Source organism: Crinia signifera, chromosome 3 (genome assembly GCF_055691185.1).
Source record: "Crinia signifera chromosome 3, ASM5569118v1, whole genome shotgun sequence".
Taxonomy (NCBI): Eukaryota; Metazoa; Chordata; class Amphibia; order Anura; family Myobatrachidae; genus Crinia; species Crinia signifera.
This window is the reverse complement of record NC_139219.1, coordinates 65,801,527-65,825,854: the sequence shown is the minus strand read 5'-3', so window position 1 is coordinate 65,825,854 and position 24,328 is coordinate 65,801,527. Positions and strand designations below refer to the sequence as shown.

The 24,328-nt window shown below is 41.9% G+C and overlaps 1 protein-coding gene across 3 annotated transcripts in view; it reads right to left on the bottom strand.

The window, feature by feature from the left end:
* RALGAPA2 (Ral GTPase activating protein catalytic subunit alpha 2) overlaps positions 1-24,328 on the bottom strand; it is a 323,658-nt gene that overhangs the window by 243,951 nt on the left and 55,379 nt on the right. For all 3 annotated transcript variants that reach the window (XM_083175921.1, XM_083175922.1, XM_083175923.1), the window contains exons 6-10: positions 20,282-20,462; positions 19,435-19,550; positions 17,179-17,317; positions 14,246-14,445; positions 1,189-1,419 (exon numbers count right to left, since the gene is read on the bottom strand). In XM_083175921.1, the coding sequence (XP_083032047.1) occupies positions 1,189-1,419; positions 14,246-14,445; positions 17,179-17,317; positions 19,435-19,550; positions 20,282-20,462 (867 nt within the window). The remainder of the gene's footprint in view (positions 1-1,188; positions 1,420-14,245; positions 14,446-17,178; positions 17,318-19,434; positions 19,551-20,281; positions 20,463-24,328) is intronic.

Here is a 24,328-nt window from a genome sequence, read left to right as displayed (position 1 = left end):
TATCCATTTATTGAGTGTGGCAGTGCCACTGAGTGGGGATATCATCTCCACACACACTATACTCCTGCACAGGTCCCTGCAGTAAAGAATGCTGCTGCTAAATTGCAGCCTTGACTAAATCTAGCACTCCACTCCCCTGAGGCGCCTATCAGAAAAGAGGTCAACACTATAGTAGGAGGGGAGAGGAAATAAATGATTACCAGCCTCGAGAGCATAGGTCCACTTAACTGATTTATCCAGTGGGTATATAGCATGCACAGTTCTGGGCTCCCTGTAGTGAAACATTGCCTACCACGAGTAATACCACAAATATGCAGGAGGTCAAATGTATTTGTTAGAATAAAATCAACTTCCTGCTAAGTTTGTTGAAGGAAGCCGAAGCAAATGAACAACGGTATAGGGTCTTGGTGTGATTTGAACCCAAGACCTTATTTATGGTGAGGCAGTACTGCTAAAAATTACACTGACTGTGGATATATAGACATTAACACAGTAGGGCATAAATCGTTTGGAAAACTTTCATTTTTGACCACTAGATGGCATGATGACATTTTTCAAAAATATATTCAGCATTAAATCCGTAACTTCTGCACTGTTTGGATACTTCAAGAATAAAAATAAAAAAATGGGTTATGGACACATGGAAGGTTACACAACCTAGTAGAAAGGGAAAAGAGAATAGTAAAATACTAGACAAAGGAAAACTGTAAAAATATCTGCCCTTATATCCTTAATGCACACTGAATACATTAAGTTTATAATTACTTAATGAAAGCATCACCGTTTTCTTGCCATTATTAAAGATTCCTCAATATGTGCATGCTAAAATTTCCTGTGCCCGTCCCAGCCGACTGTAGTACCTTTCCAAGCAAAACCCATAAAGGTCTTACTTGCTTTTCTCAGTGGGATCTAAAACTACCAGCTGTGTGATACTGTATATGCACACTGCCTTAAATACAAATGTCTACATCCAAAGCAATAACAAAAATGAACACTATTTTCACATCTACAATTTGAAGCACATCACAAATAAAAAACTAAGATTGATATTGGAGCCTTTATCTACTCCTGGGTTAACAAATTATGTGAAGGGATTATTTTTTACTACATTTTATTTATAAGGTGCAACAAGTGGTTTGCAGAGCCGTACATATACTAAATCATCAGTAACTTTCCATAAACACTCACCTGCCTGAAGACTTCATTGATAAAGTTCACATATCCCCGTGTGGACACGAGAATCCTCTGCACCATGTCATATACGGTCTTGTGATCCTCTTCTATGCTACACAGGCTGGAGTTGCTGAGTCTCCTGTCTGACAGTGTACTGCTATTAGAGTGGTTCTTCTCTGGTTCCTGGCCACTAGAGGGCTCCACCTCTGTATTCTTTTCTTGGCTCACATTGATCACAGACACTGTCTAAATAAGGACCAAATCAAGGTATAATTAGACGGTTGGACGCAAAGAAATACTCCATTGTATTTATCTGTTGTATGGAACTTTAATGTTTACGACTATGACAAAACGATGTTCCATGTAAACACTTGTAATGTCTCAATAAAAAAAAGTTTTATAAAAAAAAAAAAAATATATATATATATATAGAATAGATAGATGACCCGGCACTGTGTAAGATAGGGGATACTTGATCCGGTGCCCCCACTTCCAAATAGGATAGATAAATAACAGCAATCGAGTGGCACTCTGGATACTTCCTTGTAAATAAACAGCAGACACTGTAGTCAATTTCAACGTTTCATTTCTTTATAGAAATTTCGTCAGGATACAAATAGAGCTTACATTTACACCTTATATACCGACAGTCACCAATCACCAAAGTGCGGCAATTTCCCGATTCCCGCGCTGCAAGAACAAACGAGTGACGTCATCAGGCCGCTCCACGGCGTTCGTTTGGGAGCGTCAGGTCTGTTGTCATGGAAACAACACCACGCTATCCCTTCACTACCGCCGGGCTTATTGACCTAATCACGTCCACCTGTCAGTGCTACAGCGGGGTTACCAGAATTTTAAGACAATAAATATTAAATAACAAAAATAACCAGAGAGCAGCAAAACAATTATAAAGGATAAAAGTGTGATTGAGAATACAGTACATAATTCCATGAAAGTTCAAACAGAATAATTCATAGACAAAATTCATGAAGAGAAATTTTTTTAGTCATAATTACATATCATTTCATAAAGCAGGTAGCCCTTACACACACATGCAAATAATCCCTCCAAACCCGGAGTGACCAGATGCAATAATGTAAACAAGAGCCACCTGTAAATGCAAGCAAGAAATTTCTAACTAAATATTCACAAAAATGGCAAAGGATCGTGCATGGACATTTTTAATTCAAACAGCGTCGATATCCAATCCAATCAGCGCAATAAATCAATTTGTTACGCTGAAAAACATTGAAAAATTATGAACAAATGTATACAATTATCTATATGTATAATAAGAGGTTATCACAGACAATGATAAACGTTGCTGTATATAATACAATGCTTATTTAAAACAAGACAAAGTCATATTTTCATTTAAACCGCCAGGGAAAATGACTTTCAGGCGGTGTATCCATGAGGTCTCTAAGCGCAATAGCGCCGCATTTCTATCGCCACCACGTAGGGACGGGGCTACCCAATCTATCATCCGATATTTAATCGCATGCAGATTGTGACGTGCCTCAACCCAATGTCGGGCAACGGGTTGTTCACTACCACCCCTCTCAATGGCACCCCTGATCGCTGATCTGTGTGCCGTCATACGATCTTTAAATTTACATACAGTCTTACCAATGTAAGACAAGCCACACGGGCAGATTAATTGATAGACCACATGTGTGGATTCACATGTGAAGTGTGTTTTAATTTTGTATGAGACACCATTATGCATGAAAGTATCACCTGTTAACAAATATTTACATGTTACACAAGGGCATTTGTAACAACCTGGACGATTTTGTGACAAAAAATTTTTTGGGTTGGCGATCTTTTTCTTAGTTACGTCTGCCTTGACCAATAAATCTCTCAGATTTCTCGGTCTGGAGTAACAGGGCATAATCTGTGTATCAGTTAACCCCAAGTCTACATCTGCTTGTACAATCGGCCAGTGTTTGCGTACTTTTTTGATGACTAGATTAGATTGGCAATTATATTGATTTACCCAGGGGAATTTATTACTCAAAGTTTTGGGTGTATTCTTTTTCAATAATTTGTCCCTAGGTATATCCAAGACTTTCTCTTTAGTTTGTAACAGTTCAGATTTCTTGTACCCCCTCTCGATAAATCGAGAGATTAGTACATCAATCTGATCCGAAGCTGTTTTAGGATCGTCATTAATACGTCGCAGACGTAACATCTGAGAATAAGGTAAGCTGTATTTAAAATTTTTAGGATGACAGCTGGTGCTGTGTAAGAATGAATTCCTATCTGTGTCCTTAGAATACACAGTAGTATGTAAACGGCCATTCACATTGGAAATCCTCACATCCAAGAAGTCCACAGATAAGCGGTCCATCTTAAATGTGAGTTTCACTGGGCTGTCGCTCTGGTTATGCAGATTGACAAGCTCAGTGAACTCTGCATCAGTGCCCCCCCAGATCATCATGAGATCATCGATGAATCTGGTATAGAACAGAATTTTTTGCGAAATAGACACATCAGTGAAAAAAATTGCTTTTTCGACTTCAAACATATATGAATTGGCATAGGCCGGTGCCACCGCCGCCCCCATGGCACAGCCACGTGTCTGGAGGTAGAACCGCCCATCAAAAATAAAGAAATTTTTTGTTAGGATCATTTCCAACATCAGCAACAAGATATCTATCTGCATTCCATCAAAAGTATTGTCAGATACTAACAGTCTGTGAACCGCCTGTAACCCAGCTTGATGCGGTATAACCGTATACAAGCTGGTTACATCCGCGGTAATTAGCCAAACATCATCCAAATTACACTGTAATGCACATAATTTGTTAAGCAATGTAGTCGTATCTAGTAAGAAGTTGGGATGCTTCTGAACTAGGGGCTGCAAAATAGTGTCAAGAAAAACAGAGGTGGGCTGCAATAAACTACCCCTGGTCGATATTATTGGCCGACCTGGTGGAGGGTTTACACCCTTATGTATTTTAGGCAGCGTATACATTAGGGGAACCAAAGGAAAGGGGGGGATCAAAACATCAAACATTTCATCAGTAATTACGCTAGCATCCCTAGCAAGAATCAACAATTCCCTGAGTTCTCTAGAAAAAACAACAGTGGGATCCCCACTTAATCTCGTGTATACCCCAGGTTCCTCAAGCTGGCGAGTAATCTCTCTCTTATAATCCTCAATGTCCTGTAACACAATGGCTCCCCCCTTATCCGCCGGGCGAATAATAAGGGAGTCATTGGAACGCAGGGCAACTAGTGCTTTCCTTTCATCAGCTGAAAGGTTGGAAGGTACCTTCTCAGAAGATTTGACGCAGTCCTTGACATCTTTGTCAATCATTTTCATAAAAGTCTTAATTCCTGCGTTGTTAGAGAGCGGGTCGAATTTCGAAGGAGGTTTGAATTGCCTCAATTTATCTGGCAATTTTACCGCAGGAGTGGTCGACATGCTGACAGGGGCAGGTGTCGGCTTATTAAAGAAGTGTTCTTTTAACTTGAGTTTACGATGTAATTGTTGTTTCTCAATGTCCCATCTCAAATCGTTAAATTGTTCCGACGGAACAAAAGATAGGCCTTTCGCCAATAAACTCAGTTCATTTTTGCTAAGTTCATAGCTGGATAAATTGAATACTACTTCCTCTGACCTGCTGGTGGTTTCTTGCCTCTGCCGGTGGTTTTGCCCTCCGCGTCTGGTAGGTCTCCTTTGCTCTTTTTGCGTGTGAGAACCCCTAAAGGGATAGAGGGGCCCCTGTAACGACTCCGTTTACTCTCTCCTTCACTCGCAGTACTAGGACACTCAGTGGAGGTGTCAGTGTCAAAGGCCGTTCTTGGGGCTCTGTGACGACGAAAAAAAGGGCGTCGATTATTTTCATTGTTGTTACCTGACAACCATCGATAGACTTGATGATTATCATAGTCCTTTTCCACCTTCAACAATTTTTCTTTTTTAAATTTTATTAAGTCCTGCTTATATACAGTTAATTGGGATTCAAGCTTTTCAAGCCACGCAGTCTCCTTGTCTGTAGATAAGATTGGCAGAAATTCTTGCTCAAATTTATTAATCTTGACCTCTGATTTCGCCACTTCCTTATTCGATTGATCGATGATCAGGAGGATCAGATCCGATGAACATTTATTCAGGATAGAGATCCATTTCCGACAGAAGGCGGGGTCTGATCTGCCGATTGTGGGGCAATTCCGAATTCTCAAGCCCCTTGGGATTTTTTTGGAGCGAAAATAATCACTTAAAGTGATAGCGTGGAAATCAAAGTCAATTAATTTTTTCTTCATCCGTAATAAGTCAAAATATAATGACTCAGGCGTACGGGCTTCTGCTACTTCAAGTAATTGTTTCTTGCGCAGAATGGGTTCTGTATCAGACTCTGAATAGCTGAAGAACTCCTGTAAAGGGACCAGCAAATGATTAAATTGTTCATTAGGATCCATGCTTGATTCCGCCATAGTTTGAAATTTAGCAGAAAGGTCCTCATAAATTGTTAATGCTGGATAACACCCGTGTTCACCTTAGAGTGATGTGAAGAAAAGAGAAATCACACAGTGAGTGATGGTCCTGCGAATAGGTAACGGATCCACGTGCCTTGGTCTGGTTCAGTCCAAATGTCCAATAGGGCTGTTCCAATGTAGAATAGATAGATGACCCGGCACTGTGTAAGATAGGGGATACTTGATCCGGTGCCCCCACTTCCAAATAGGATAGATAAATAACAGCAATCGAGTGGCACTCTGGATACTTCCTTGTAAATAAACAGCAGACACTGTAGTCAATTTCAACGTTTCATTTCTTTATAGAAATTTCGTCAGGATACAAATAGAGCTTACATTTACACCTTATATACCGACAGTCACCAATCACCAAAGTGCGGCAATTTCCCGATTCCCGCGCTGCAAGAACAAACGAGTGACGTCATCAGGCCGCTCCACGGCGTTCGTTTGGGAGCGTCAGGTCTGTTGTCATGGAAACAACACCACGCTATCCCTTCACTACCGCCGGGCTTATTGACCTAATCACGTCCACCTGTCAGTGCTACAGCGGGGTTACCAGAATTTTAAGACAATAAATATTAAATAACAAAAATAACCAGAGAGCAGCAAAACAATTATAAAGGATAAAAGTGTGATTGAGAATACAGTACATAATTCCATGAAAGTTCAAACAGAATAATTCATAGACAAAATTCATGAAGAGAAATTTTTTTTTTTTTTTTTTTTTTTTTGTCATAATTACATATCATTTCATAAAGCAGGTAGCCCTTACACACACATGCAAATAATCCCTCCAAACCCGGAGTGACCAGATGCAATAATGTAAACAAGAGCCACCTGTAAATGCAAGCAAGAAATTTCTAACTAAATATTCACAAAAATGGCAAAGGATCGTGCATGGACATTTTTAATTCAAACAGCGTCGATATCCAATCCAATCAGCGCAATAAATCAATTTGTTACGCTGAAAAAAAAAAAAAATTTCTCTTCATGAATTTTGTCTATGAATTATTCTGTTTGAACTTTCATGGAATTATGTACTGTATTCTCAATCACACTTTTATCCTTTATAATTGTTTTGCTGCTCTCTGGTTATTTTTGTTATTTAATATTTATTGTCTTAAAATTCTGGTAACCCCGCTGTAGCACTGACAGGTGGACGTGATTAGGTCAATAAGCCCGGCGGTAGTGAAGGGATAGCGTGGTGTTGTTTCCATGACAACAGACCTGACGCTCCCAAACGAACGCCGTGGAGCGGCCTGATGACGTCACTCGTTTGTTCTTGCAGCGCGGGAATCGGGAAATTGCCGCACTTTGGTGATTGGTGACTGTCGGTATATAAGGTGTAAATGTAAGCTCTATTTGTATCCTGACGAAATTTCTATAAAGAAATGAAACGTTGAAATTGACTACAGTGTCTGCTGTTTATTTACAAGGAAGTATCCAGAGTGCCACTCGATTGCTGTTATTTATCTATCCTATTTGGAAGTGGGGGCACCGGATCAAGTATCCCCTATCTTACACAGTGCCGGGTCATCTATCTATTCTACATTGGAACAGCCCTATTGGACATTTGGACTGAACCAGACCAAGGCACGTGGATCCGTTACCTATTCGCAGGACCATCACTCACTGTGTGATTTCTCTTTTCTTCACATCACTACAAGGTGAACACGGGTGTTATCCAGCATTAACAATTTATGAGGACCTTTCTGCTAAATTTCAAACTATGGCGGAATCAAGCATGGATCCTAATGAACAATTTAATCATTTGCTGGTCCCTTTACAGGAGTTCTTCAGCTATTCAGAGTCTGATACAGAACCCATTCTGCGCAAGAAACAATTACTTGAAGTAGCAGAAGCCCGTACGCCTGAGTCATTATATTTTGACTTATTACGGATGAAGAAAAAATTAATTGACTTTGATTTCCACGCTATCACTTTAAGTGATTATTTTCGCTCCAAAAAAATCCCAAGGGGCTTGAGAATTCGGAATTGCCCCACAATCGGCAGATCAGACCCCGCCTTCTGTCGGAAATGGATCTCTATCCTGAATAAATGTTCATCGGATCTGATCCTCCTGATCATCGATCAATCGAATAAGGAAGTGGCGAAATCAGAGGTCAAGATTAATAAATTTGAGCAAGAATTTCTGCCAATCTTATCTACAGACAAGGAGACTGCGTGGCTTGAAAAGCTTGAATCCCAATTAACTGTATATAAGCAGGACTTAATAAAATTTAAAAAAGAAAAATTGTTGAAGGTGGAAAAGGACTATGATAATCATCAAGTCTATCGATGGTTGTCAGGTAACAACAATGAAAATAATCGACGCCCTTTTTTTCGTCGTCACAGAGCCCCAAGAACGGCCTTTGACACTGACACCTCCACTGAGTGTCCTAGTACTGCGAGTGAAGGAGAGAGTAAACGGAGTCGTTACAGGGGCCCCTCTATCCCTTTAGGGGTTCTCACACGCAAAAAGAGCAAAGGAGACCTACCAGACGCGGAGGGCAAAACCACCGGCAGAGGCAAGAAACCACCAGCAGGTCAGAGGAAGTAGTATTCAATTTATCCAGCTATGAACTTAGCAAAAATGAACTGAGTTTATTGGCGAAAGGCCTATCTTTTGTTCCGTCGGAACAATTTAACGATTTGAGATGGGACATTGAGAAACAACAATTACATCGTAAACTCAAGTTAAAAGAACACTTCTTTAATAAGCCGACACCTGCCCCTGTCAGCATGTCGACCACTCCTGCGGTAAAATTGCCAGATAAATTGAGGCAATTCAAACCTCCTTCGAAATTCGACCCGCTCTCTAACAACGCAGGAATTAAGACTTTTATGAAAATGATTGACAAAGATGTCAAGGACTGCGTCAAATCTTCTGAGAAGGTACCTTCCAACCTTTCAGCTGATGAAAGGAAAGCACTAGTTGCCCTGCGTTCCAATGACTCCCTTATTATTCGCCCGGCGGATAAGGGGGGAGCCATTGTGTTACAGGACATTGAGGATTATAAGAGAGAGATTACTCGCCAGCTTGAGGAACCTGGGGTATACACGAGATTAAGTGGGGATCCCACTGTTGTTTTTTCTAGAGAACTCAGGGAATTGTTGATTCTTGCTAGGGATGCTAGCGTAATTACTGATGAAATGTTTGATGTTTTGATCCCCCCCTTTCCTTTGGTTCCCCTAATGTATACGCTGCCTAAAATACATAAGGGTGTAAACCCTCCACCAGGTCGGCCAATAATATCGGCCAGGGGTAGTTTATTGCAGCCCACCTCTGTTTTTCTTGACACTATTTTGCAGCCCCTAGTTCAGAAGCATCCCAACTTCTTACTAGATACGACTACATTGCTTAACAAATTATGTGCATTACAGTGTAATTTGGATGATGTTTGGCTAATTACCGCGGATGTAACCAGCTTGTATACGGTTATACCGCATCAAGCTGGGTTACAGGCGGTTCACAGACTGTTAGTATCTGACAATACTTTTGATGGAATGCAGATAGATATCTTGTTGCTGATGTTGGAAATGATCCTAACAAAAAATTTCTTTATTTTTGATGGGCGGTTCTACCTCCAGACACGTGGCTGTGCCATGGGGGCGGCGGTGGCACCGGCCTATGCCAATTCATATATGTTTGAAGTCGAAAAAGCAATTTTTTTCACTGATGTGTCTATTTCGCAAAAAATTCTGTTCTATACCAGATTCATCGATGATCTCATGATGATCTGGGGGGGCACTGATGCAGAGTTCACTGAGCTTGTCAATCTGCATAACCAGAGCGACAGCCCAGTGAAACTCACATTTAAGATGGACCGCTTATCTGTGGACTTCTTGGATGTGAGGATTTCCAATGTGAATGGCCGTTTACATACTACTGTGTATTCTAAGGACACAGATAGGAATTCATTCTTACACAGCACCAGCTGTCATCCTAAAAATTTTAAATACAGCTTACCTTATTCTCAGATGTTACGTCTGCGACGTATTAATGACGATCCTAAAACAGCTTCGGATCAGATTGATGTACTAATCTCTCGATTTATCGAGAGGGGGTACAAGAAATCTGAACTGTTACAAACTAAAGAGAAAGTCTTGGATATACCTAGGGACAAATTATTGAAAAAGAATACACCCAAAACTTTGAGTAATAAATTCCCCTGGGTAAATCAATATAATTGCCAATCTAATCTAGTCATCAAAAAAGTACGCAAACACTGGCCGATTGTACAAGCAGATGTAGACTTGGGGTTAACTGATACACAGATTATGCCCTGTTACTCCAGACCGAGAAATCTGAGAGATTTATTGGTCAAGGCAGACGTAACTAAGAAAAAGATCGCCAACCCAAAAAATTTTTTGTCACAAAATCGTCCAGGTTGTTACAAATGCCCTTGTGTAACATGTAAATATTTGTTAACAGGTGATACTTTCATGCATAATGGTGTCTCATACAAAATTAAAACACACTTCACATGTGAATCCACACATGTGGTCTATCAATTAATCTGCCCGTGTGGCTTGTCTTACATTGGTAAGACTGTATGTAAATTTAAAGATCGTATGACGGCACACAGATCAGCGATCAGGGGTGCCATTGAGAGGGGTGGTAGTGAACAACCCGTTGCCCGACATTGGGTTGAGGCACGTCACAATCTGCATGCGATTAAATATCGGATGATAGATTGGGTAGCCCCGTCCCTACGTGGTGGCGATAGAAATGCGGCGCTATTGCGCTTAGAGACCTCATGGATACACCGCCTGAAAGTCATTTTCCCTGGCGGTTTAAATGAAAATATGACTTTGTCTTGTTTTAAATAAGCATTGTATTATATACAGCAACGTTTATCATTGTCTGTGATAACCTCTTATTATACATATAGATAATTGTATACATTTGTTCATAATTTTTCAATGTTTTTCAGCGTAACAAATTGATTTATTGCGCTGATTGGATTGGATATCGACGCTGTTTGAATTAAAAATGTCCATGCACGATCCTTTGCCATTTTTGTGAATATTTAGTTAGAAATTTCTTGCTTGCATTTACAGGTGGCTCTTGTTTACATTATTGCATCTGGTCACTCCGGGTTTGGAGGGATTATTTGCATGTGTGTGTAAGGGCTACCTGCTTTATGAAATGATATGTAATTATGACTAAAAAAATTTCTCTTCATGAATTTTGTCTATGAATTATTCTGTTTGAACTTTCATGGAATTATGTACTGTATTCTCAATCACACTTTTATCCTTTATAATTGTTTTGCTGCTCTCTGGTTATTTTTGTTATTTAATATTTATTGTCTTAAAATTCTGGTAACCCCGCTGTAGCACTGACAGGTGGACGTGATTAGGTCAATAAGCCCGGCGGTAGTGAAGGGATAGCGTGGTGTTGTTTCCATGACAACAGACCTGACGCTCCCAAACGAACGCCGTGGAGCGGCCTGATGACGTCACTCGTTTGTTCTTGCAGCGCGGGAATCGGGAAATTGCCGCACTTTGGTGATTGGTGACTGTCGGTATATAAGGTGTAAATGTAAGCTCTATTTGTATCCTGACGAAATTTCTATAAAGAAATGAAACGTTGAAATTGACTACAGTGTCTGCTGTTTATTTACAAGGAAGTATCCAGAGTGCCACTCGATTGCTGTTATTTATATATATATATATACAAATTGTGGCATTATATTTTATCGTTGCTGCACTTAATACGTTACAATAAGCAATGACCACCTTTAATTAGGTCATAGATGGTAAAGTTACATTATGCCGCAAGAGCGTTGTTCTCTCTTCAGCAGGACATTAGAGCAAAGCACTGATATCCATATGGGTATGGGACATTGGATCGAGCAAATTAAGGTCGACATACATTGGGTCGACCAATGAAGGTCGACACAGACAAAAGGTCGACAAGGTTAAACGGTCAACATTGGGAGATTGACTGTCAAAAGGTTGACATAGGTTTTTCACTTTTTTTTTTGTCCCGAATTTCGTTTCACCGTATCGGTGAACCGCGTCCACTTGACACACCATTATATTACAACCTAGTGGATGGTAGAGAATGAAAAACAGCCTGCCGGCACATGTCCGCTCAAAAAACGGGAAAAACCCATGTCAACCTTTTGACTGTCAACCTCCCCAACGTCGACCTAATGATTGTGTCGACCTTTTTACCCCATCTACCTTAGGCATGTCGACCTTTTTTGTGTCGACCCAATGTATGTCGACATTAATAGTGTCGACTTAACAACCGTTTAGCATCCATACGACATCATTCGATACAAAAAAAAGTTTAATTCAGGTGAATATTGACAGATTAAGGGGGATATTCAATCCCCGGCGAGCATTTCCTGTCAGGGAGATGCTCGCCGGGCCCTATTCAATGCTGTCTTCCCCGACAGCATTGAGCAGGGTTTCTCGGCAGAACGAGCCCGACATCACTAGCTGTCGGGCTCGTTCCGCCGAGAACAGCCGGGAAGTGACGAGCTGCCGGCTGCAACTCACGGCCACACCCCCTTTTCGACTTTATGTTGCTGACCATCTGGCTAATGTATCTTATGAGGGGGAAACAGGGAAAAAAACGTATTAAGTTAACACCCACTGCTTCCCTCTTCCATCCAGTGGAGACCATTCAGTGGTAACTTGCTGGGGTGCTTTAATAATTTTCTATTGTCTAACAGGGTTCAGAGCAAAATGGTTTAAGAACCCCTGGTCTAATGTGTACCCAACTATAGAAACCATTGTTTAACTGGAACCAAGATATTTTAAAAATAAAGTGTGAAGACCATGAGATGCAGTGTTGGCCCCACATGGGCCATGTAAAGCCAAAGGGTCAGTTTGGTTCTTACTTACAGTAAGTATTATTTATATACAGTAGTTATTACAGCTTCTAATACAGCACAGCAAGTTACATTGGCCCTTATTCTGGTTGGTGCGGTAATATCCGCGTGCGTTCGTGCCGCCGATGTTTTGTGTCTGCGCATGTGCAGAGGCGTCTCTGCGCATGTGCGAGCCGGACGCACGGCCACATTCCGCATGAAATGTGTACACTACGAACAGGGGGTGGAGAGGGGTGTGAAGGGCTGTTTGGGCTCATTACCATATGTTTACACCCCGCGTTTCATGGGTGTTCCCATGAAAACGCTGGGCGTACGTATGGTAATGCGGCCGTGACGCACGTGTAGGGGGCGGACATATGACATTGCCGGATGTCAGCTGCCCGCCCAGATCCCTGCTTTTGCACGGGTTAATGCCCGTGTGGTCTGAGGGTGCGGGAGCTGGCGGACCACTCGGCCCTGCATTCGATGTTCTGCGACCATCGAATGATGGGGGAGGTTCCCTGAGATGGAGGAGGTGTATTCATGAGAAATACACGTGCGGTCCGTTCGGACAGCTTCTTACCGCGTACGGACGGAGTTTGCGATCCGTATGGAAGGCGGGGTTTAGGACGCACGGTCCTGGCCGCATATTCGGATCCGGCCGCACCGATCAGAATAAGGGCCATTGTGCTTTACAATTGGAAATAGGGATAAAACAAACTGGGTAGATACAGACAGTCAAAATGGTCGGAGGCGATGCTTCTAATCATTCCAAATATTTATTTTCATATTTAGACCCAAAGTAAAAGTGGATGAAAATAGCTAGTGGAAACATATCCAATTAGCTGATGTACTGCATCAATTAATAACTTATATAATATTTTCTTATTTTTATTTTATTCATGTACAACACACAGAGAGCAGTATTCAATGCTCCAGATTCACCATTTTTTTTTGGCGATTCCGGCTGTTTTCACTCCTTGGCCAATATTCAATGCTCCCGATTTACCAGTTTTTGGGCGAATCGGGCTGTTTTCATTCCTTGCGGTGAATTTTTTTCCTTGAAAATCTGATTCGTCCTATTCAATGTTGACTGTGAATGCCGGCCAGTTCTCTGTTTCATGCTTGCTGCAATTCGCTGGTGCATTTCAATGGGGTTTTCACTGGGATTCGCCGAGAGTGTATTCAATGCTAGGACGGAGAGCTGCTTTCAGCATGATTTGCTCCATGATTCACCATTTTGCATTTAACATTTTTTTAAGGTGAACTGGAAAGTGATATTTTAAAATAAAGGATTTTGGGGGTTTTTTGGTGGCAAAAAAATCAGAATTTTTTTCTTTGAAGGGATATGCTATTTTTATTCAATACATATTTAATTTGTAAATGTTTTGTTTTTGTTTTACTCATTCGCCAGCAGGGGGCTGGGGGCCACTCATTAAATATTCACTTCACACTGGTCCCGCTCATTGCATGCACGAGCGGGACCAGTAAAGCCGCTCCCTACCCGTGTCCCCTGCCAGCTCTTCCGGGGGGCAGCTTCTGCTGTTTGTGTCCCCGGGAGCCCTCCTTCTACCCGCGCAAATTCTGGGGTAGGCATGGAGGCTTACATCTCCCTGCTTGGCAGGTTGCCACGTTGAATAGAGTGACAGGGAGTGAACATTTCAAATGTGCAACGAATTCTAAACAGGACTCGGTGCACATAGCGTAATTTGTCATTGAATACCGCCCTGAGAGTTGCAGAGTGTAGCTCATACCTGGATTAGTTTTGGTAAAATCTCTCCTCCATTTTTAGTACTTTGAGATGATGTTACATATTTCTTTTCCAAAAAGAACATGACCAGCCACTTTATAAACACAACTCTAGCTGCCATGTGCGGGATTTTTGTGCTATAAAGGTTTTCATTGTTACGTGTTATGGTGACATATACTGGCTTTGGTCTGACATCTGGAATATCTGAAAGACAGAAATGGATTCAGATCACAGAGAACATTTGAATGTACGATTTTACATGTTTCGCATTTATGTTTCACCGACAAGTCCCTACACATATATCCATGTTTGCGTGTACTGTATACACAACACTAATGATAAACAAAGTCCGTTTGTACTGAGGATGAGCTTTACTCACATATTTTGGATACCCATCTGCAAAATACAGCATAACGTTCAGTGCATCTATATACACAGTATGTAATCTGGTACCCAGATACTAAGGTGGGTCATGTTCAATGACTGATGATAAACTCAAGGCTACATCTTCTAATATGGTTTGTTTACTTATCTTCTGCTCTGCATTCCCTTAAGTGCAAGGTGGTGACGTAGCCTGGCATGGTATGTCTTCATGGCAATATACCCTGATCAAATTGGATATTTTATGTACTGGAGCCTGTCACATGTTGCTACAAAGGAAATTTGCACTTAATCGGATTTGATTTTATGTCACTGTATGCAAACTTTTCTATGCCACTCCCATCTGTGCCTTCCGCAATGCACTATGAGAGTCATTAAAACTAGACCATACTTGCCTACTTATGAAAACTAGTTTCAGGAAGATTTTAGCTGCTAGAAGAATGCAACATGCTGTTGAGAGGGTGTGTCATGCTCCGCCCAGAGGGTGAGTCTAACTTCACCTATGGGCGTACTTTAAGGGGTGTGTCCTGTAGTGGCAGAAGAAAACTCTGGAACACTCTGGGTCTGATTCAGTTGTGGATGTTGCTGCCTGTATCTCTGCACTAAAAATGTGAAATAAAACTCTTCTGCCTCTCTTGCTGCCTATACACGTGTGTGTGCATGTGAAAAGTGGCACAGTTGGCAGAGCTGGCTTGAGGAGGCGAGCTCATGGTTACGGAATCCTCACTCTGAGAGGTCCCCAACCTGTTGCTGTAGGTTGAGGAACTGCTACAGACACAGTGCCAGAGTAAGGGCTACCCCTAACTCTGCGGTGGCCCGCCTCTTTAGTTCTGGCCGGGGCAGTGGGGTACTATGCAACATCCAGATGACTTATATTTGCAATAGGGCAGTGGGGGAATCCGGTAGAGTTATGTGGCTTCCTGGCAGTGGGAGACACTGCATTCACCCAGGAGTCTCTTCGCGGGATGCGGGGTGGTAGGTAAATATGCATTACACACATCCACCCCACATCCCTCCCCTCATATTACAGCCAGTACACACCACTATATTACATAACACACATCACCCCATATTACAGCAATTACACACACTGCTATTACATTACACACAGTTCCCCCATATTACAGCAAGTACACACACCATTATATTACATTATACATAGCCCCCTGTTATACAGCCAGTACACACACTGCTATTACATTACACACAGCAGCCCCCCTATATTACAGCCAGTACACGTCACTTTTACAATACCACAGCCCCCCATATTACAGTCAGTACACAAACTGCTATTAAATTACACACAGCTCCCCCATATTACAGCCAGAACACACACCACTATATTACATTACACACACACACACCATTACATTACATTACACACAGCTCCCCCACATTACAGCCAGTACACACACCACTATATTACATTACACACACCATTATATTACATTATACACAGCCGCCCCCCCCCCCCCATATTACAGCCCACACACACACTGCTATTATCGTACACACACACAAACACCATTATATTCGGGGCCGTCTTAAAGGGATTGTGGGCCCTAGGCCAAGCAATGCATGGGGGCCCCTACTTCCCACAGTGTCTCTCCACCAGCTATCAGTCACCCAATTAGCAGACTTACAGCCAATAACTGTTGAGCTGCAGGCCGGTAGAGAATGTTTCCTGGCAGAATTGAGGGGCCCTAGGGCAGCTGCCTAGTAAGCCCATGTATTAAGATGGCTCTGGTTATATTACCTTATACATATCCCCCTCATCATATCACAGGCAGTTGAGTGCACACACCACTGTTTTACATCACATACAGCCCCCCCCCCCCCCCCCCCACACACATTATATACAGCCCCCACTCCCCCAGTAGATACAGCTCTCACCTGGCTGTGTTGCACCTTCCTGGTAGGTGCAGAGACCCAGCAGTGTGGTGGCGGAGGCAGCTAACCACAGGCATAGGGGCAGGAAGAGCAGAGCAGGGCTGGTCTGATACACGGACCTCCCTCAGCGTGTGGTAAACAGAGCCAGCCTTAGAAGAGCCCTGACTGCCAGTCTCTGCTCTTGCCTATGATCAGTCACGCAAACAGAGTGACTTCCTGTCAGCGCACAGAGCAGCTCGGCCACCGCTACCCACAACCCCGCAGTGGCCGGCTGTGATGTATTCCCTGCTGGCCCCGCCCCCACCATTTACAGACACGCGAATGTGGAGTCTGGATTTCCATGGAGGGGTCCCATAAACTGGAAGGATAAAGGGGAGTTTACGGGGCAACTGGAGGCTAAATGTTACAGGCTCATAAAGATAACCAATCTAAGAATCCATGCCTAAACTCAAGTTAAAAATCTGGTTGGAGCCTCTTACTTGGAAGTTACCCAAAAATACATTTAGTGTTACTACAGCAATATTAAAAGGTTGGCTTTTCATTCCTGTGCACCTATGATCTGGCATTTACAGACTCAGGACACACGTATAGTATAAAATATAAGATACACATGTATAAGGCAAAAGAATAGCATGGTATAATAAACAAAAAAAAACATAAGCTCACCTAGAACAGGTTTATAGAGGTTGGTCAGTTTAGTAAATGAAGGAAACAAGTGGTGAAGATAATACTTTCTAAATAAGTTAAATAAAAACTTGAATCCTGTGTCTTGGTTTTCCTTATTCCTCCAAGATAAATGTGCAGCCTTCAAATAAAAAAATAAAAAATAAAAAAAATTGTCAATTTGTTTAGTTTGATTATATTTAAAAATAAAATACTGTAAATGAAATAGAAATAATGGAAAATCAACCCAAAAAAATACAGAACCGGCAAAATGGAAGAAACAGTGCATACAGTACTAATAGAATGGCAATTAGGGTATATGCATCATAATGACATTGTAACAAATAATTTGTCAGAAATACTAATACTACTACTACTACTACTACTACTACTACTACTACAATACCCCTTAACAAAAAGTTATAATTCCGCAATGCTAGTGATCAAATAAATCTTAAAGGGAATTATACTGTCTGGCTGCATGGCAATTATTATGAGTGACCAGGGACTTGGTTGCAGTAGGATGACCGTTGCTGAAGAGGTCACTCCCAGAGATGAGCAACCCTGTGAAACAAGGTTAGGATACCTCTCCATGGTGGATTCAGATGGTGTACTAGTGGCCATACTGTACCATTAACATTAAAGCAGTGGTCCTCAACCGCGGTCCTCAAAGTACAACAACAGTCCAGGTTTTATGGCTATCCAGGCTTAGGCACAGGTGAATTCATTTGTACCTCAGTCAGCTTGATTATATAATCTGGACTGTTTGTGTGCCTTGAAGATCATGGTTGAGATCCACTGCACTAAAGAATCACATACTAGCCCAAGCCTCAAAGGTGGATGAGCAAGCATGCTTAAATAGCGGGTACACTAGTCTACATTACAGTACACCAGTCTACATTAAATACACAGTACACTAGACTACATTCAATACACAGTACACTAGTCTACATTAAATACACACTACACCAGTGTACATTAAATACACAGTACACCAGTCTACATTAAACACACAGTACACCAGTCTACATTAAACACACAGTATACCAGTACACTAGTCTAGATCAAACACACAGTACACTAGTCGACATTAAACACACAGTAGACTAAACTACATTAAATACACAGTACACTAGCCTACATTAAACACACAGTACACTAGCCTACATTAAACACACAGTACACTAGACTACAATAAACACGCAGAACACTAGTCTAGATTAAACACACAGAACACTAGTCTAGATTAAACACACAGTACACTAGTCGACATTAAACACACAGTACACTAGAATACAATAAACACACAGTACACTAGTCTAGGTTAAACACACAGTACACTAGTCTAGATTAAACACACAGTACACTAGTCTAGATTAAACACACAGTACACTAGTCGACATTAAACACACAGTACACATATTTTAGGTTAAACACACAGTACACTAGTCTAGATTAAACACACAGTACACTAGTCGACATTAAACACACAGTACACTAGTCTAGATTAAACACACAGTACACTAGTCTAGATTAAACACACAGTACACCAGCATAGATTAAACACACTGTACACTAGTCTAGATTGTATTTAATCTAGACCAGTTTATTCACAGCATACCAGCATAGATTAAACACACAGTATACTAGTTAAGATTAAATAACCAGTGCACTAGTTGACATTAAATAACCAGTATACTAGAATGAGTGGGTTTATTATTAAGTTTCTAATTTTTGATACTATAAGCTTATTCAGATGTGGTCACTAGCGCTTCCTTGGAAAAAGCTGTGCATTACTGTATGGTAATGCACTAGGAGGTGTCTATTACAAGCACTAGTAGTGGATTTGAGCTGCGTCCTAGGATACAGCACCGGTTCCCTCTCCCACCAGCAGGCAGTTTATGGCACATATGGGGCCACACAAGCTGCTTGTTCCAGAGGCCAGGATCTCTCAGTCCTACGACAGAGTTGCCTGACCTTATCCCACCCCCTAAATATGGACGACATGCCATTGTCATCCCCTACTTGCAGACAGAATAGCAGCAGACTGTCAATCAGTGACAGTCTGCTGCTGTTTTGCTTCCAACATACAGGACTGGACCTGCGCGTGTGTAAAGTACAGATAATCTGTACTTTGCACATGATAGCGTTCTTACAACAGCACCTGAACAAAATGTAACATTTTTAAATAGATCTCAGACATGTTCGACTGTAACCAAAAGCACATGCAGCCAAACACAAGAAAAGGTGCACCCCTACCTGGATGACCATGTATTTCAACAACATTTGTAAGAAAAAGCAGCTTGGATCATCAGGGTTTTTTTCACCAGACACAGCCGGCAAAAGTGGTGTTATCTCTTCAGGATAAACTTTCCCTGAAATAACAATAAGCACAGCAGCATTAGAGCAGACGATAACGTGTATCTGGAAGCAGCCTTGTAAATGATTGTTAAACACAACAATGAGTATTGTTAAGCTTTGAGAACCGTCGAGTGACAATATTTAAGTGCCACACAAATGTGCACGTAATCCTTGCCCAGTGGTTATATGGCTCTTCTATATTATACTTTTATTGAATGTTCTGCAGAGATGAGCGTGTAAGTGGAACCGCAGCCTGCGTTTGGCTTTTCTGCAGCAGTGAAGAGCCTTTATAGCAGGCATGTCCAAACTATGGCCCTACAGCTGTTGTGAAACTACAAGTCCCATCATGCCTTGCTATAGTTTTAGCGTTCCCTAATATCAAAACTGGTAAGGCATGATGAAACTTGTAGTTTCACAACAGCTGGAGGGCCATCGTTTGGACATGCCTGCTTTTTATCTAGTTGTCAAATCATGCACAATTTCTGAAGTGTATACACAATGCAGCATTTCCTTTCCTACCCCTGGGAACTTGTGAGAACACCAATTGCAGGTTTAAGCTGAGAGATACGATATTCTATCAGCATGAATCCCGACCACGTAGCACTTACAGACATCTAATGCCTGGAAGAGTTGGTCTTCACAGTTAATTCAATTAGCACGTTCTGTTAGGCAAGGGTAGAACACAATGAGGCCGATTACTGTATGGTACCAAACAGGCGATCCAGATAAAAGCACTATCACTAACCATCGGGTAAATTGTAAGTAGGGTTTATGAGGGTATCCAGTGTGCAAGGACCTCGAGATGATGATATGACGGCAGGAAAGCCGGGAACAAGACATGCAAATATGAGCGCCTGCTCCTCTCCGTAATTTGTCTGCAGTGCTTGAAGCCAGAGAAGAAACAGCCGCATTCCTTCACAACGTATCTAAAGGATGAAAGACATTTTCATTTAAAAAGGACGAGTGCGTCAAGAGCATGATGCAAGAGACTAGTCATGCAGGAGCGCGAGAGCGTTAAGCAGGATGATAGCACATGCAACACAAGGAGTGGTGATTCCAGAATCGCAGCCTGAAATCAGCTTACATATAAGATTAAGCTGACCCAAGACCTTGTTTTAGCTACAAATGCAGTAATAAGTCATTCCAAATGCAAAAAATAATTCAAATGCAGCTTTCCAGCAACAGACAAAGTTAGAGTACGCATGTCAAAAATGCTATTGCCCTATTTTAAGAGCCTGTGATCTGTGGGAGCTAGTGCCAAATATATTATACAGCACAAGTGTCACATTCAATTATTAACTATTAACTAGTGCAAAATAGACATTCACTAATTACAGTGCATCCTGAAAGTATTCACAGCGCTTCACTTTTTCCACATTTTGTAATGTTACAGCCTTATTACAAAATAGAATAAATGAATATTTTTCCGTCAAAATCTTACACGCAATACCCCATAATGTGAAGAAAAAAAATTGTTTTTGGGAGATTTTTGCAAATTTATTAAACATATAAAACTAAGAAATTACATGCACAGTACATAAGTATTAACAGCCTTTGCCATGAAGCTAAAACTTGAGCTCAGGTGCATCCTGTTTCCCCTGATCATCCTTTAGATGTTCTTAAGGCTTAATTGGAGTCCACCTGCGGTAACTTCAGTGGATAGGACAAGATTTGGAAAGTGCACACCTGTCTATATACATGGTGGTGGCAGCAGCATGCTGTGGGGATGTTTTTCAGCGGCAGAAACTGGAAGACTTGCCAGGATAGAGGGAAAGATGAATGCAGCAATGTACAGAGACATCCTGGATGAACACATGCTCCAGAGCGCTCTTGACTGGGGCGATGGTTCATCTTTCAGCAGGACAACGACCCTAAGCACACAGCCAAGATATCAAAGGAGTGGCTCCAGGACAACTCTGTATATGTCCTTGAGTGGCCCAGACTTTAATCTAATTAAACATCTCTGGAAAGGTCAGAAAATGGTTGAGCACCGGCGCTTCCGGTCCATCCTGATTGAGAGGTGCTGAAAAAAGGAATGGGGGAAACTGGCCAAAGATAGGTGTGCCAAGCTTGTTGTATCATATTCCTATTGCAAAGCACAACAGAATATGCTGCGCTATATAAGAAACTGTTAAAAAATATGGTACTTGTTTCCTAGCACGGCCACAACGATCTTAATCGCGGTCATCGGGGGTAAAATCGGGGCCATCGCGGCCGCTAAAAAATCGGGTGCGATGGGCCAGACGCGATGCCCGCGATTTCCCCATAGAGAACAATGTTAAATGCCTCAATTTACCCGCGATGACCACGATTTCCCATAGGAAACAATGTGAAATGGCTCAATTTAGCCAAATTATCATAGGAACAATAGTAAATGGGCCAAAAACACCCCTGCACATTGCAATGTCCCCCCAAAAGTAGTTGACGCCACCCCGCCATCAACGTGAACCCGAAGCGTGGCGAGCGCAGCGAGCCCGCGAGGGGCGGCGGTACGCGTCCTCCGACCTTTTCATGCCCTACCTTCCACTAGGGCGTGGAGTGAGAATAGAATAGTGTGGCGAGCGCAGCGAGCCACCGAGCCCGAAGCGTGGCGAGCCCCGCGAGGGGACGCGGATACCTTCACAGTTATACGCGTCCCCTCGCGGGCTTCCCAGGTGTCCATGGCGACGCGGACACCTGGGAAGCCCGCGAAGGGACGCGTTTACCTGTGAAGGTATCCGCGTCCGCTCGCCACGCTTCGGGCTCGGTGGCTCGCTGCGCTCGCCACACTATTCTATTCTCACTCCACGCCCTAGTGGATAGTAGGGCATGAAAAGGTCGGAGGACGCGTACCGCCGACCCTCGCGGGCTCGCTGCGCTCGCCACGCTTCGGGTTCACGTTGATGGCGGGGTGGCGTCAACTACTTTTGGGGGGACATTCCACTGCTCTGTGTGTTTTTTTGGGGTTTCTGGCCCATTTACCATTCTTCCCTATGCTGATTCGGGTAAATTGATCCATTTAACATTGTTTCCTATGGGAAATCGTGGTCATCGCGGGTAAATTGAGGCATTTAACATTGTTCCCTATGGGGAAATCGGGGGCATCGCGTCTGGACCATTTAAGCATTTTTATGTGCACACGACGCGACCGACCCGATTTTTAACTATTTTCAATGGAAAAATCGGGGGCATCGCGTCGTTCGCGTCGCAGGCCACTAAAAATTACCCCCGATGGCCGCGATTGTGGCCGTGCTAGGAAACAAGTACCAAAAATATATATATTTAAAAATGATTGAGGCCTTAGGCCTTAATTGCTGCCAAAGGTGCACCAGCAAAGTATTGATAAAAGGCTGCGAATACCTATGTACATGTAATTTCTTAGTTTTTTATTTTGAATAAATTAGCAAAAATATCTAAAAATATATCTTTTTCAGGTCGTCGTTATGGGGTATTGTGTATAAAATGTTCACGGGGAAAAAAAATTCTTCCGTTTTGAAATAAGGCTGCAACATAATAAAAATGTAAAGCGCTGTGAATACTTTCCAGATGCACTGTACATTTTGTGACTCAATTCTATTCAAGATATCTAGTGAAATAACATAAGTCAGCACATAAACATCTACCCTCATTGTGGCAATAACAAGTATTATGCCAAGTGTTATTCCCAAGAGTGGTGAATTCAAATATCTACAAATACTACTGAAACTGTACGGGCATACAAAAATCTAATGCTGCTTTCAGACCACAAAACTGGCTTTGACCAGGTATTTTAAAACGTTTCTAAAAACGGGTCTGCCAGCTAAAACCCCTTTCACACCGCATGTCTTTAAACTGTAATTCAATGCAGTTTCTGTTCCTTCACAACACTGAACCCGTTTTAAACCATAGAAAACAGTGGATAAAAAAAAACAGGTCTGAAACGGGTAGGACCCTGCTTTATTACTGTTTAGAAATAGAACCGGTAAATTCACTCTGCACCTTTCAGACTGCACAAATTACCATTTTAAAATGGTAAAAAAAAAACGGAAAAATAACGGATAAAAAGTGCGGTCTGAAAGGGGCATTATATGTTGGAAAACGGTTATTGCCATTTATTCGTGACCACTGTTAAAACAGAGAAAGATAAAGGGGCATTAACATAGCTAAAGATTTACTACCCTACTAAGAGGCAGTGCACCCTCTACATCGCCTGTCTGCTACATGGGATGTGTATGTAGGTGTTCATCATCAGTGGCACGTAGGACCCTTACACAATGCCGCCATAGTAGACACACATACAGTAGCATAAAATAAATCAGGACAATTTATTTTCAGACATGGAAAAAAGAACCACACATTTCCCCTTTAAGGCCGTTACAGCTGCACATAAAGGAAGGGAGGAGAAATGGTAATAGAACAAAAGTGACATTTTCTTTAGGTGATGTCACTGTCGAAAGGGGAAGGGCGGTGACAGCTACAAGGTGCATGGTGACAGACAGTCAGTAACAGAATCCGGAGTATCACATTAAAGAGCATTACTACAGTCTATAGCAACACACTCTATCACAGCTATTCACTAAAGCTTTGCATATAAATGCAGCATTCAATAGAACATTTAACAACTCGATGCAACTTTCTAAAGTATTTTCACAGAAAATATGTTGATCACTTTTGCCCCCAACATTGTTGCAAGAGCTCATATGCAGAATATATTTGTTGTGCGGGATGATGGCAGATGATAGTAGATAATGGAAAAGGTTTACTCAAGCTCTCAACTTTGGTCTGATGCTTTCCAGCAATACATTTAGTTAATGCATTGACTTATGGCGCCTAC